At 41.6% G+C, this 13,141-nt stretch overlaps 1 protein-coding gene across 4 annotated transcripts in view; it reads right to left on the bottom strand.

The window, feature by feature from the left end:
• Positions 1–5,094: 5,094 nt before the first annotated feature.
• COL28A1 (collagen type XXVIII alpha 1 chain) overlaps positions 5,095–13,141 on the bottom strand; it is a 74,147-nt gene continuing 66,100 nt past the window's right edge. For all 4 annotated transcript variants that reach the window (XM_081164366.1, XM_081164367.1, XM_081164365.1 and 1 more), the window contains 6 exons: positions 13,051–13,087; positions 11,383–11,937; positions 9,940–10,121; positions 9,146–9,380; positions 7,806–7,982; positions 5,095–7,472 (listed from right to left, as the gene is read on the bottom strand). In XM_081164366.1, coding sequence (XP_081020492.1) covers positions 7,810–7,982; positions 9,146–9,380; positions 9,940–10,121; positions 11,383–11,937; positions 13,051–13,087 — 1,182 coding nt within the window. In that variant the 3' untranslated portion in view covers positions 5,095–7,472; positions 7,806–7,809. The remainder of the gene's footprint in view (positions 7,473–7,805; positions 7,983–9,145; positions 9,381–9,939; positions 10,122–11,382; positions 11,938–13,050; positions 13,088–13,141) is intronic.

Here is a 13,141-nt window from a genome sequence, read left to right as displayed (position 1 = left end):
AACATCTTTTTAGTCTCCAGCTTGTTTATACCTGTATCTTCTTTTGCTCGTTTCGACTTTAGTGGCATTCATCTGTCCAACCCATGTCACATGGCAATCTACCTCAAAGTATTTTCCAAGCACCTGGTATAAATTGCCACTGCTTTAGTAAGTGTGTGGCTAATCTTTGGATGGGGAGAGTGAACTATTCTAAGACATTTTGCATTAAAGCATCAGAATGTCTGTTAATTTTTAGACACTTTCTATTCATGAGTTTAGGTAGCTTGATTGCTGTCAGTTTGGCAGCAAAAGGGTACTCATATCTGCATACTTGAGGGACTCTCTAGGTTTACAGAAACTAAAATAAATTAAAATTAAACTCCTCAAGGTGCATGGAATATTGATGTCAGTTGAGTGAAGATAAAGCAAACCAGATATGGGGGTGGGATTAGAAGGAATTGACCTTCTCGGGCCCCTAACAGCTTATAGGAAGTATGATGGGATATATTGCATCTGATTAAAAAAACTCTTCTCTCTGCATTATACAGAGATGTTCTAGAAATAAAGGAAAATATATATGTATATGCATTCTGGTTTGGAACCTGAGCCTTCTAGCACTGTAGGAACATAGAAAACACAGAAATCAGCCTTATAGCCAGACTGCTTGTCCACCTAGCCCTTTATTGTCTCCTCGAGCCAGCAGAAACTCTCCAGGATCTCAGGCAGAGGACTTTCCCATCACTTTCTACCAGATACTTTTAAGCATCCAAAGGCCTTGGAGGAGAGGACTTTGCCCCTGCTTTCCCCTGTGAAATCTGAAAAACAATAGAAGGCTACCGTTCCGGGCTGGTTGGAGCCCTGAACAGGAGCAGTTATTTTTCGTGTGCTGGGAAACACAGCAGCATTTTTTTGCAGGTGGCACTTGTATGCTTAATATATTCTTTCATCTGGGGTGTGCTTGACAATCATTTGTATTGACATGGCCACTCCTGGCATTCCAAGGAGACAAGATGCTGGCTCCTGGGAATTCAATAGATCTACTGGTCCATTGAGTCCAGACTCCCCTAATTTGTTGCCACAACTACTGAGTTATTGTGAATAGTATAAGACTCCCCCTCTATATGCTTAGTTGTGTATATTGTTACAAGATGCATGGGATGTGACTTTTAAATCCTAGAATACACCCAAACCAAAACACCTTAATTTTAAAATATTGAAACTTTTTTGGTTATGGAAATAATAGCAGAACAAATAGTCAATTCATGAAGAAGATCAGTGTTCTACTCAAACCTGGCATTTTGCTCTCCCCTTGTTTATACCTATCAGAACACTCTTATCAATGCCTCTATTCTCTCTCATCTCATTCCCTCCCCCCATACCCTCTTTCAGCGCTTCTAACTCTCCCCTCAACATGTCATTTAAAAAATCTGTCAGTCGGAATCCACCCAAATGTTTCGTCACACGCCCCTGCTGTTAATCATTCTCCCTCTTCTGTTACACCCCCCTTCCAAACAATTGTCTGAATTTGATGTTCCATGACAACAGAAAAGAATATAAATCATAGTTTAAACAGTACTACTGAATTCCACAGGTCTGTATTCCATTTGCAGAACTCATTTGTAACAACCCCTTCCCTGGATCAAATGGAAACTTCACAGTTAATAGAGCCAATATGCACAATGCCCATTGAACTGTCACAGGTGTCATGTTGATAGTTCCTATTAAGGAATCTGATTTGAAGAACCACAACTGGTAATTCAGAGTCTCAGCCTCCTTCAGTATATCAGAAATATATATTCAGTATATTTCTTCAGAAACAAGAATGAGGCCCACATTTAATCTAGGCATACATTTCTAAGAAGGATGTTTCTCGTAGGAGTCACAGGATAATTATTCAAAATTCCAGCAAGGTTAGCAGTTCCTTGCCCTCCTGCAGTGACAATTGCATATTCACCTGTATCCCCAAGTTTAATGTATGAATCCAATTGCCCATTTGCATCCACAGTCAGTTGAATTTATTTTCTGATCCCTGCATCTTGGCAGGTTCTAGACGTTAAAGCAAGATAGAGTTCTTGTTCCCAACTTACCAAGGTTTCACATTTCTTTTTCCTTTTGGTTGAGGTGAAGTCCCCAAAGTTTTATGTTGTCTTCACAGCTGTTTCTCTGTTAGGTTTAGAGTATTCAGTAGCCTTTTTCTGGTTCCCAACAGCCAAGTCACTTTTCCACAGACTCAAGTCCAGATCATAGTTCTCTCAAGTAGAGTGTGTTGGACAGTCATCTGTATTGGCATGATGACTTGTGATGTTCTAAGGGCCCCCATACAATTTCTGCAAGCTCTTGCAGGAATGAATATGCAGCTAATGCCTCCACAGAACCAATCTTAATATGGTCCGCTACAGAATCACACCTTAAGTTTTACTTCCTCCCTATGTCTAGTCTTGCTGTTAACTCAGCAGTGGTAGAAAGGGAATTCCATACTACATTAGCACAAGCTTCAGCAAATTCAAGGTACTTTATTTCACTACTCCTTGGCAGATGAATTTTCACTTGGAACCCTCTCAAGATCAACTTCTGCAACTGTTCATGCTCTTTTGGTTCCAAATCACCAGTACTGCAAGCCACTTGTCCTGGTACACCATAAGGAGCACAAACAGAGTGCAAGTCTCAACCAAACTTTTCTGCCTCCTAGTTACAACTTGTACCTGGGCCACTTAACACCATGAGTTGGCTCTTGGAGAGTGCTGTCTCTAAGCTGAACTGCTGTGGCTCCTGAACCCTCTCGGCCAAGGCTACCTGGGTGGTTCTGTGTATGCACTCTGCAATCTCACATTCTCTGACTTCTCTTGTAATAATCTTCAATTCATTACTCTTTCTACGTCCCTGAGCTTCAATCCATGTTTCTTCTGGGCCTTCTCACTCTACTCCAATTCTTGGCTCTCTGTTTCATTTTCAGACAGAACACCTCAAGCTCAAGCACCATTTTTTAAACCTCTATGGAATCTGGATTCATCCCAGCATCTTTGTTACCTCCATTTGAATTTGGTGCTTTCTTATAAGGCATGATCTAGCCTCTACTACCTCTCCAGACCAAAATAACACTTGACTGCACAGCTCTGGGTCTTCTCTTAAAGTTCCGGGTCACCAAAATTCTGGGGTATTCAGGACTTCACCAGTTTTATCCCATGATTTCCAAATTCTATGAATTTGGATGCTACCAGTTTGCTGCCAAGTTGGGACATCTTGGGGTCCTATAGAAGGCCCCTGGGCATCATTAGGCTTGTTTTGTCAGCTGGTTCACTCAGTCTAGACTTTCCTATTCTCAGAACAACCTGCTACCTGCGTGGATCAGCCAAAGATGTGGCATGACACTTTGATCCTAGAATCATCAAAGCCAGAACACTTAAGAACTTTAGCTGTATTTATAGAAAATAGTATGTCAAATGATAAAGAAGAACAAATTGTTTTACTATACTAACCTGGAATACTTGACTTCTCTGTTTACAGCTGTCATAACTCTTACCTATGCCTTTATTCTCTCTCCCCTCAATGGTTCTTGTTCTGATTCCAGTTTTCCATCATACACCCTTGCTGTCAGTCATTATTCTACTGACTTTTCTGTTCCACAGTGGATCTTAGGCAGTTTCACATTATTTGCTGAAGCACAGTTGCAGAAGTCCTTAGTAGGGTGGGTGGGGGTATTCCTCATCCCTTTCCTTTCCCCTGTAACTTTCCTTTCCCCCATGACATCCAAAAATCACTACAAGGCTCCTGCTTCATGCTGTTTAGAGGTCCCAACAGGAATGGCCTTTTTTGGGGCCTGGGATGCACTACAGCATTTTACCGCAGGTCCCACTTGTACATTTAAAGTTATTTCAGTTGGGGTCTGTCCATCACTTGTATTGGCACAGCAACAATAGTACCACGTAGGGAGCAATGTTTTGCTTCATACATTGGCGCTTGTTTTATTTGCTGATTTTCAAAGTAAAGGCTTGGATCTATTTCCACCAGTTACCTCCACATGTTACATAACACATCATTCTAGAAGATCCCCATCCCCCCCCCAACCCTCAAGAGCAGCGGCTGTAGCTGGAAGTCTGAGTGTGCCCCGTTATTTAGTCTGAGTGAGCCACCGGTGTTCAGTATTGGGAGTGCAAAGGCTACCACTGAGCCAGCTAAACATTTATTTACTTTTTTGACCAGGAGTGCCTTTAGCAGGAGGAGGCACAGGGTATCTTCTGGGAAGCAGCTTATGACTGTGGGGTTCAAGTTTTCTTCCACCCTTTTCTTTAAACTATTTTCTCTCTCTCAGTGTTGTATGCTCAGTGTAGAGAAGCAGAATAGCACCCAGCTGCCAAATTCTGAAGCTCGACTCCTCCTCGTTCATCGCATCTTGGTTCTAAAAGATGGAAATCGTAGTATTCTATTAAATATCTAGTATTCTTAATTACAAAAGCATGTTTGCATCTAAAGGCACAAGAGGTCCCTTTAGGTATTGGTGTACACTCTTGTGGATTGGCATAAAATAATGACTAGCTGAGTTGGCCACGTCCACATCATAGGCTTAAAGCATGGCTTTCTCCAAAGAACTGGGGGACTGTATTTTGTTACAGGTGCTGGGAATTGTAGCTAAGGGGGTGGGGCAAACAGCAGATCCCAGGATTCTTTGGGGGAAGCCGTAACTATTAAAGTGCTACAAATGTAGTTCCAGCGTATAGTGTGGATATGAACATTGCTGAACTGAACGTCAGTTTTGATCTGCATTGCTTTTGCATTCTTTTGTGTTATACAAAATGTGCTTGTCTTGTTCAGCTTGTGAAAAAGCATTCTGCGAATCGTTGCCTAATCAGATTATTTTAATCACTTTTCGTTGAATTCACTTAACCATTTTTAAAGCATCTTTTAAAGCAGTGTTCAAATTACTTTATTGTCAGAGTGATGAGATGGCTTCTGTACATAGTACACTTCTAACTTCTTTGTGTTTCCATTTAACTATAATAATAAAGGTTAGGATTGTGAGACTTCTATCTGTGGAGAAAGTATAAGCTGGTCCCATCCTTGATCTCAATGTATATTGTAAAATGATACCATACTCGGATTGTAAAGCTTTTTTTGTTGTGTGTTTCGTGTATTAACAATGTATATTGTGTACAACAAACTGTACAAATCTTACTAGAAACACATCTGAAAAGATAAACTTAACTGCTGAGCAGTGTATTGAGTTTTTAAGTGACAGGCTGAGGGTTTTTTCACAGCAAACGGTGGCTGACTGGTTTGTTCATGTGATAAATATAAATCACTGTTTTTAAATATCATCTTTGAAGTGCCTTTCTCCATTTTTTAGCAATTAATTTAAATGAAGTGCACAAATAAAAATAACTTATCTCAATTAAAAAAGAACTCCCTTGTGGCTTTCAATGGTATATGTTGTGAATTCCATTATAGTGTTCTGAGCAATGGATCAAGAGATATAAAGTGTTTGAGTTGTATCTGAGTTTTACTTAAGTAGACACCTATTTAAATGGACCCATACTAGTCATGACTGTAACTAACACTAGTTAAAATCCCCTTATATGGATGGATACTGTGTTTATGATGCTTCTTGCTGGAAAGATGGATCATATAAAGAGAATCAAAGAGCTGTCAGATCTTTGGCTCATCTAGCTCAACTTTATTCTGATGCAGCAGCTGACATGTTTACTTTACTATTGTCACCTGATATATTTGTTTTAAACTCTTTTTAACATTGTATTTTAAAATTGCTGTAGCCCACCCTGGATGTTGTGGTGAAGGGTGGATAAGAAATTAAACTAAGCTTTATAAGGTCCCACTTATTCTGCCAGCTCTGCTACCTCAAATCAAGAGAGCCCCTTTATCCTGTGTTTTCAGCTACTCTCTTCATTGGAGCTTCAGAACAATCTCTCTGTGCACCAATAGGTTAACCGTGTGCCTGAATTAAAGTTTATTTACGTTGTAGTACTGTAGATTTATTACTTTTTTAAAATTTAAGCTAGAAATCACCACAAAGAGCCTGATTCGGTGTGGTGTCAGAGTGAACTAATAAAACTATGACCAAGATTCAGGTGGGGTGTGGTAGCTATTTATTTCTTCACTGGAAAGCCCCTATGTGATGATACCTGATGGCCCTGCTGTTTATAAAGTGCAAGGGCAAAACCTTATCGGAGTATAATAGAGAAAACAAGGCAAGACCTTGTGTACTGAATGATGATAAGCACATTCATGACATTTATCAGATACACCTGGCTTAGGTCTATGTAAAGAATTAGTATAAATGGGAGGCACTGCAAATGACAGGCATGTACATTAATTCTAATCCACTAGTCCATGAGCAAGCTTCTACTGTGGGGGTGGAAGTGGCTAACCTCTGGTCCTCTAGATGATGTTGGACTACAGTGTCTCATCATCCTGGACTACAGGTCAGCACTGTAGCTCAGTAGCTAGAGGACCACAAGTTAACTACCACTGCTGTGTATCAAACCACTTTCTGAATGAGGAACCATGGCATAAATGAAACATGCTGCGGACATCCCTAAAGGAGGTGATTGAATTATCCATGTTTTAGTGTTCCGTATGTAGAAAATTACACAAATGCATAACTGCAGCATTTCCATGTAAAAAGAGTAGACACACACCCTCTTGTTCATATAATCAGTTTAATCATTATCCATTTAGCTTGTACAGTACTTTTGCGTAGTGGTAAGGTCCAAAAAAAAATACACTTATGTACATCTTTCAGTGCTTTTTTCTGTTAAAATTCCCCTATAAATTGATTCTACTCTTTACTGCACTCATTTGTACAAGAGCCCTGAGAAATAAAAATGTGTGGACTTAGCTTTAACAAAAATCCCAAAATTACCAGCCCTGATCTGGCCATAAGCCATTTTTGTTACTCATCTGAGCTTAACTAAAGTACCGGTAACTTGGTGGCTCTTGTTGTGATGAGGGCCACCAGTTCTGTGTGTTGAGCTGCCCACCACTACAACGGGATCTTGGCTACTGTAGACATCTAAAGGGAAAGAAAGCAAATGCCACGTCTTTTGATGATCCTTGGCTGCTAAATGTAGACGTTCCCATTCAAAGGCACTTTTTTCCACTTGTTGCTTTGACAGATTTTACCAGTTTCAGGTATCCTCCATTGTTCTGCTCTTCATTTCCAAATAACAAAAGGTCATACTCGACTAAAGCTAAACATTAAAATCCTTGGTATCTTTCTTGTTAAAAGTTCCTGAAACGCTGCCATGGGCAGTACTAGAGCTAAAACACAAACACGGAAGTATTAAGATGCTTTTTGGCGAGTGAAGCTATCAATTACGAAGATAATACGTTCTATAAAATCCATTGAATGCATTGTAAAAAGCAGCAGGTGTGGTACAAAACTAGTACTTGCATTAACACAGCATTTGGAACTCTCTAGTATTCTTATACAAACTCCAGGAATAGTTCGCTTTGTTTTCTTCTCAAAGCTCGAGTTCTCTCTGTAAAAGAACACAAAAACAACATTCATACCTGAAATACGTCGACGGAACCTTTTCACTTCTGTAATAAGAGTATTCTGCTCTTAACTAGTGCAGCTCTAAATATTAACTCCCTCCTGCTCAAACTTCCAACCAGCAGCATTGAACTTTTTAAAGAAAAGGCAGGCAAGAGATATTTATAACTAGATTTTAGAGGCACTAAAACTTGTTTAAGGTACTATAATAACAAAGTCACAGAAGAATCAGCACGATTTCTTGTGCATGTAAGATTTGCACCTGACTGTTATAAGGAAAACACTCCTTGGCAGAGGTCTTGCTATTAACATGACGTACCTGCTCAGTCACGAACGCAGGTTTCCCGGCATTCCTGTTCTGTCTCAAACCTATTTTGGTTACCGTCGCAGCCTCCATACCAAAAGCGAGCACAAGAATTTACATCCTTGGCATAATACCACATCATTGTATAGTCTCGGCAGTCTCCGGTTTTCATTGGTTCGAAACATCTGTCATCTGGAAACAAAATGGGTTGGGTTTTGGTTTTGGTTGTTTTTGTTTTTTTTACATCTACGGAGACCTCCAATTCTACAGAAGCACAAAATCTTGGGCCTTGTCTTTCCTTGCTATTGGTGCTATGAATAGGTGCACCTGAGGTATTTGGTAATGGGAGGGTGTATCTGTAAACAACAGCCACTCCCCTCTTTTCTACAACCAAGGCAAACCTAGATTACTCCTGTGTTTGCCGGTTCTGCCAGTTTTGCTACAGAGCTGGGCTGTACACAGCACTAACTGACAGCTATCATCCCTCTTCCCCAACCCTAGAAGACGTAATGCCATTGTACCATAGTTTTGTTTTTACGTTCTGTGTGGAAGCCCTTCAAATTTGTCCATGTTCCATTCAAATACAGAGGCTTATTTCGTTCTATCATTTACTGACTAGGCACTCTTGCACACACATAACCTGGGACAACATGTCAATGGCATCTACTCACAGGCTGGGGTTGGACATATAAAACTCTCTGTCTAGTTAATGTGCCCCTCTTGTGGCTGTTATGTCCCACAAACCCACTGATGACATGCTAAAGACTGTAACCTGTGTTTTATTCTGTCTTTACCTGCTTCAGGCCATGAAGTGATCTATCAAAAGAGGAAGAAAGCTTTCCCCTTAACTGGTGACCTTGTTCTGTTGCCATGTGATAGCCTTCAATTTCACTGCCTCTATAACTTCAACTTTGTGGGGAGGTGGCCCATACAGTCGTACCTTGGAAATCGAAGGGAATCCGTTCTGGAAGTCTGTTTGACTTCCAAAACATTCAGAAACCAAAGCACGGCTTCTGATTGGCTGCAGGAAACTCTGGAAGCCAATCGGAAGCCCCGTCGGACGTTCAGGTTCCAAAAATAGTTCACAAACCGGAACACTTCTGGGTTTGCAGCGTTCGGGAGCCAAAACGTCTGAGAACTAAGCTGTTTGAAAACCAAGGTATGACTGTATAAGCAAACTCAAGACCCTTAAAAGCCCATAAAGTCTGTACATAGCTGAGTTGGTAGATCATGAGACTCTTAATCTCAGGGCTGTGGGTTCAAGCCCTATATTGGGTGAAAGATTCCTGCATTCCTACCTTCCAACTACTATGATTCTATCCCTTAACCCTTCCATTAGAAGAATCCCTTCACACCTTTCGTATGAGGCTGCAGAACAGCTGGCAGAGGTTGCACATCTCTAGTTACATTAGATACGCGAGTTATATCTGGCTTGGGAGTTCTGAATTCGAAAAACTCTTGTGTCTCATGAACAGAAGGGGCAGCTGGTCGCTTGTGACTATCAGGAAGTTGCTTAGGAGGAGCTGTAGTAACATAGCGGTCCCATTCAGAATACGACACTCCTTTCTCACTAGGAACCCTTGGTGATAGCTATAAAAAAGGAAATAAAGAATTAAATGTCAGTGGCAAATAGGAATAGGGGGAAATTCTATTCAGTTCACATCTCAGATCTATCAAACTCGCACTTTCTGAAACAATATGAAAATTTAAAACACAGCCATCATTCATCTGTTCTTTTCAGTGCAGCTCTCCAACCAACCAAAGTGTATGAAAATGAATGTGTATGGCAAAAATTAATGTATTAGTGAAAATAACATAAAGATGCATTGTATTAGGAGAAATTGCTTGCAAGAATGTGTACATTCATCTATTGTATGCAAAAATGTATTTGTTAGGGAAAATTTGCTCTTGAATGCTGAAGAATTTTCAGGAGGATTTTTTAAATACAAATTCCTGCAGAAATTTGGCGAACTGAATATAAGATTGGAAAAATGACAAAACTTTCCAGCCTTTATGGTAAAACTAGGTGAACTTAAATAGCAAGGCCAAGAATTGAAACCTGGGGACTCCTACGTGCAAAAAAAGAGACATGCTTTACTACTCAGCTATAGCCCTTCCTATATAAGCACAAATCTTTAGAAATACTTACAAAATCAGTATCTTCCGGCTTACGCGGAGGGACGTAAGGCTCATGTGTCTCAACTACAGAAAACTGGCCAGTGTGCTTCGTTCTTGTCTCAAGTCCTGGAGAAAGGGCTGAGCTGAGCACTTTGTTGATGTAGGAACTGAAATCATTCTCACAAATTTGTTTGAAGATCTTATTCTCGAGAGCTGAAAGGGTTTGAAAAAGTCAATGCTGTTAGATGGAAATACACACCGACCAGGAATGAGACCGAGCTGATGGGAACAGGCCCATTTGTTTCAACCAGTGGCCCTCCAGAGGTTGTTGGACTCCCAGCAGCCCCAGCTGGCATGGCCAGTGGTCAGGGATCATGGGAATTATATGAATCAATTTATTATATTGGTCACAGACCAGTTCCAGCTCACATACAAAATCAGAACACAATAGGGATACATTTAAATTGGCAGTTCGGTATAACAGGGACAGTACAGATATAGCAGCAGTTAAAATATATAAATTAGATCTTACTCACTAAAATATAATCTGAAGTTGTAATTTAAAACCTTAATCATAATGATATGACAGCTTGTTCCCTAAGTTTTATAGCAATCGCACAGAATTTGGCCCATGGGAATTATAGTCCCAACACTATCTTGGACGGCCACAGGCTCCTCACCCCTGCTTTAAGTTGAGGTCTGATCCACTGTATGATGTGTACGTGTTGTGGGATGTGTACTGAGAAGTGGAGCTCAGCTGACGAGAAAACCTGGGATGTGGGGGGAAAGCAGACAGACAGCAGGCATAGGCAAACTCGGCCCTCCAGATTTTTGGGACTACAACTCCCATCATCCCTAGCTAACAGGACCAGTGGTCAGGGGTGATGGGAATTATAGCTCCAAAACATCTGGAGGGCCGAGTTTGCCTATGCTTGGACTAGAGCTTTGTACACCCCATACTTTTAAAACACATGCCATGCCCCAAAGAATCAAGGGAACGGAAGTTTCTCTCTCCCAGAACTACAATTCCCTTCACCCTTCACATATTACAGGCAGAGGGGCCTTCTCGATAGTGGCGCCCTCCCTGTGGAACCCCCTCCCTTCAGATGTCAGGGAAATAAACAATTATCTGGCTTTTAGAAGACATCTGAAGGCAGCCCTGTTTAGGGAAGTTTTAAGGACTGATGCCTTATCCTTATCATCTTGATTAAAACGATTTTGCATGCAAACATTAAAACAAGGAAGTCAGCAAATGCAACAGTTAGCCTCATACCGGGAGGAAATGCTTTCATAGCTATATAGGTATTCTGAATATATACACACACTAAAAACAAGCATTTGCTGCTGTTCCTTATTATACTTTATCATCATGCAAAAGCTCCCGCTGCTATCTATAGCAACTAAAATTTATAATACCAATATGCATAACTAATATTCCAGCAAATAACATTCCAGAGAGGTTGCTCCCTCTTACCTTGCAGGGTCATGAAATCATCTATCTGGTAGACGTGCTCTGGGTCCGGGTCTGAAGCGATGAGGTCCAGATCTTTCCGGAAACTTTCAAAATTGGGATCGCTCTTCTGAACCACCCCAATGACAAAGATTTCAATGTTGAGAGCATGGGCGTTCTTCACAACCACCTCCAGCGAATTCTGATCGCGGCGATCTGCTTGCCCGTCCGTTATCACAATAGCCACCTTTCTCACCCCTGGCCGGGCAGCCTGGAACACATCAATGGCGTTGCTGAGAGCTGTGGCGGTGAACGTGCCTTCCCCCAGGTACTGCATGGCATCAACGGCACTTTTCAAGCTGTCCTTGTTGGGGAACTGCTGCAAAGTAGACACCAGCTCGACTTTGTGGCTGAAGTTGATGATGCCGACACGAGCCGTAGCTTGGTTAACGGTGACGGCGTCAATCACCGTTTTCACAAACCGTTTGATCCGGTCAAAGTTCTCGGGCCCGACGCTTTCCGAACTGTCAATTACAAACACGAGCTCCAGGGGGTTTTCTTTGCACTTAACACCGCAGCCTGTTAAAAAGGGGGTGAGATGGAGTTAGAATTAAGTCAGCTATCTGCTATGTAGGGACACAGGTGGCGCTGTGGGTTAAACCACAGAACCTAGGGCTTGCCGGTCAGAAGGTTGGCAGTTTGAATCCCCGTGACGGTGTGAGCTCCCATTGCTCTGTCCCAGCTCCTGCCAACCTAGCAGTTCGAAAGCACGTCAAAGTGCAAGTAGATAAATAGGTACCACTACGGTGGGAAAGTAAATAGCGTTTCCGTGCGCTGCTCTGGTTTGCTAGAAGCGGCTTAGTCATGCTGGCCACATGACCCGGAAGCTATACCTCGGCTCCCTCGGCCAATAAAGCAAGATGAGCGCCGCAACCCCAGAGTCGGTCATGACTGGACCTAATGGTCAGGGGTCCCTTTACCTTATCTGCTATGTAGATTTAAAAATTATTCCCCAAGAGTTGCAGACTGAGGTCCAAAAAATAAGTAAATGCTCTGATGTGCACACAAGGTGCTTCCTCTGTCCATGTGCATGAGAAAGGCTTCCCTACATTCCCTTCTGACAGCAACTTCAGATACTTCTTGGAATAAATGTGTACATGCTGTTTAAAATTAGGAAAGACAGTGGACAACGCCACCTGTTTTCTGTGGATGTGAGTCTTTGGTTCCCGGCACTGGTGAACACTGCACATTCATGCTATTTCGAATAACTGTTCCACTAAGGGTGGCTTCATACATGTGATTTTTTTCTTCTTTTCATTGGTATAGTGCTCCTCACCTCACACAGAAGTAGAGATGCAGCAAGACAGTAAAGGTAAAAAAGAGGTAAAGGACCCCTGGACGGTTAAGGACCTTCCTGCAGCCAATCAGAAGCTGCGCTTTGGTTTTTGAATGCTTTGGAAGTAGAACGGACTGCTGGAACAGATTCCGTTCGACTTCCAAGGTGCAACTGTTTAACACTGCAGAGACATGGGCCAGCACTTGTAAAAACAGCACTCTCAGCTATTTTCCTTCCACTCATGGTTCTTTCAACCCCACCCAATAAATGTACACACTTCTAAGGTCAATTCTGAATTATTTAAGGGAAAGCAACTAATACAATCAAATGGTTTCATTCCTTCAGGTAGATCTTACCACATATCTCCATTATGAGTTTGATTACGTCTTCTTTCTGAAAGAGAGGAGCCATTTTCAGTTGTGATTTCAGATTTGGAAATCAGTTATG

This window comes from Podarcis bocagei (genome assembly GCF_964188305.1).
Source record: "Podarcis bocagei genome assembly, chromosome: 12".
In the NCBI taxonomy this organism is placed as follows: domain Eukaryota; kingdom Metazoa; phylum Chordata; class Lepidosauria; order Squamata; family Lacertidae; genus Podarcis; species Podarcis bocagei.
The sequence above is the reverse complement of the archived record's forward strand: the minus strand, read 5'-3'. Positions and strand labels throughout refer to the sequence as shown.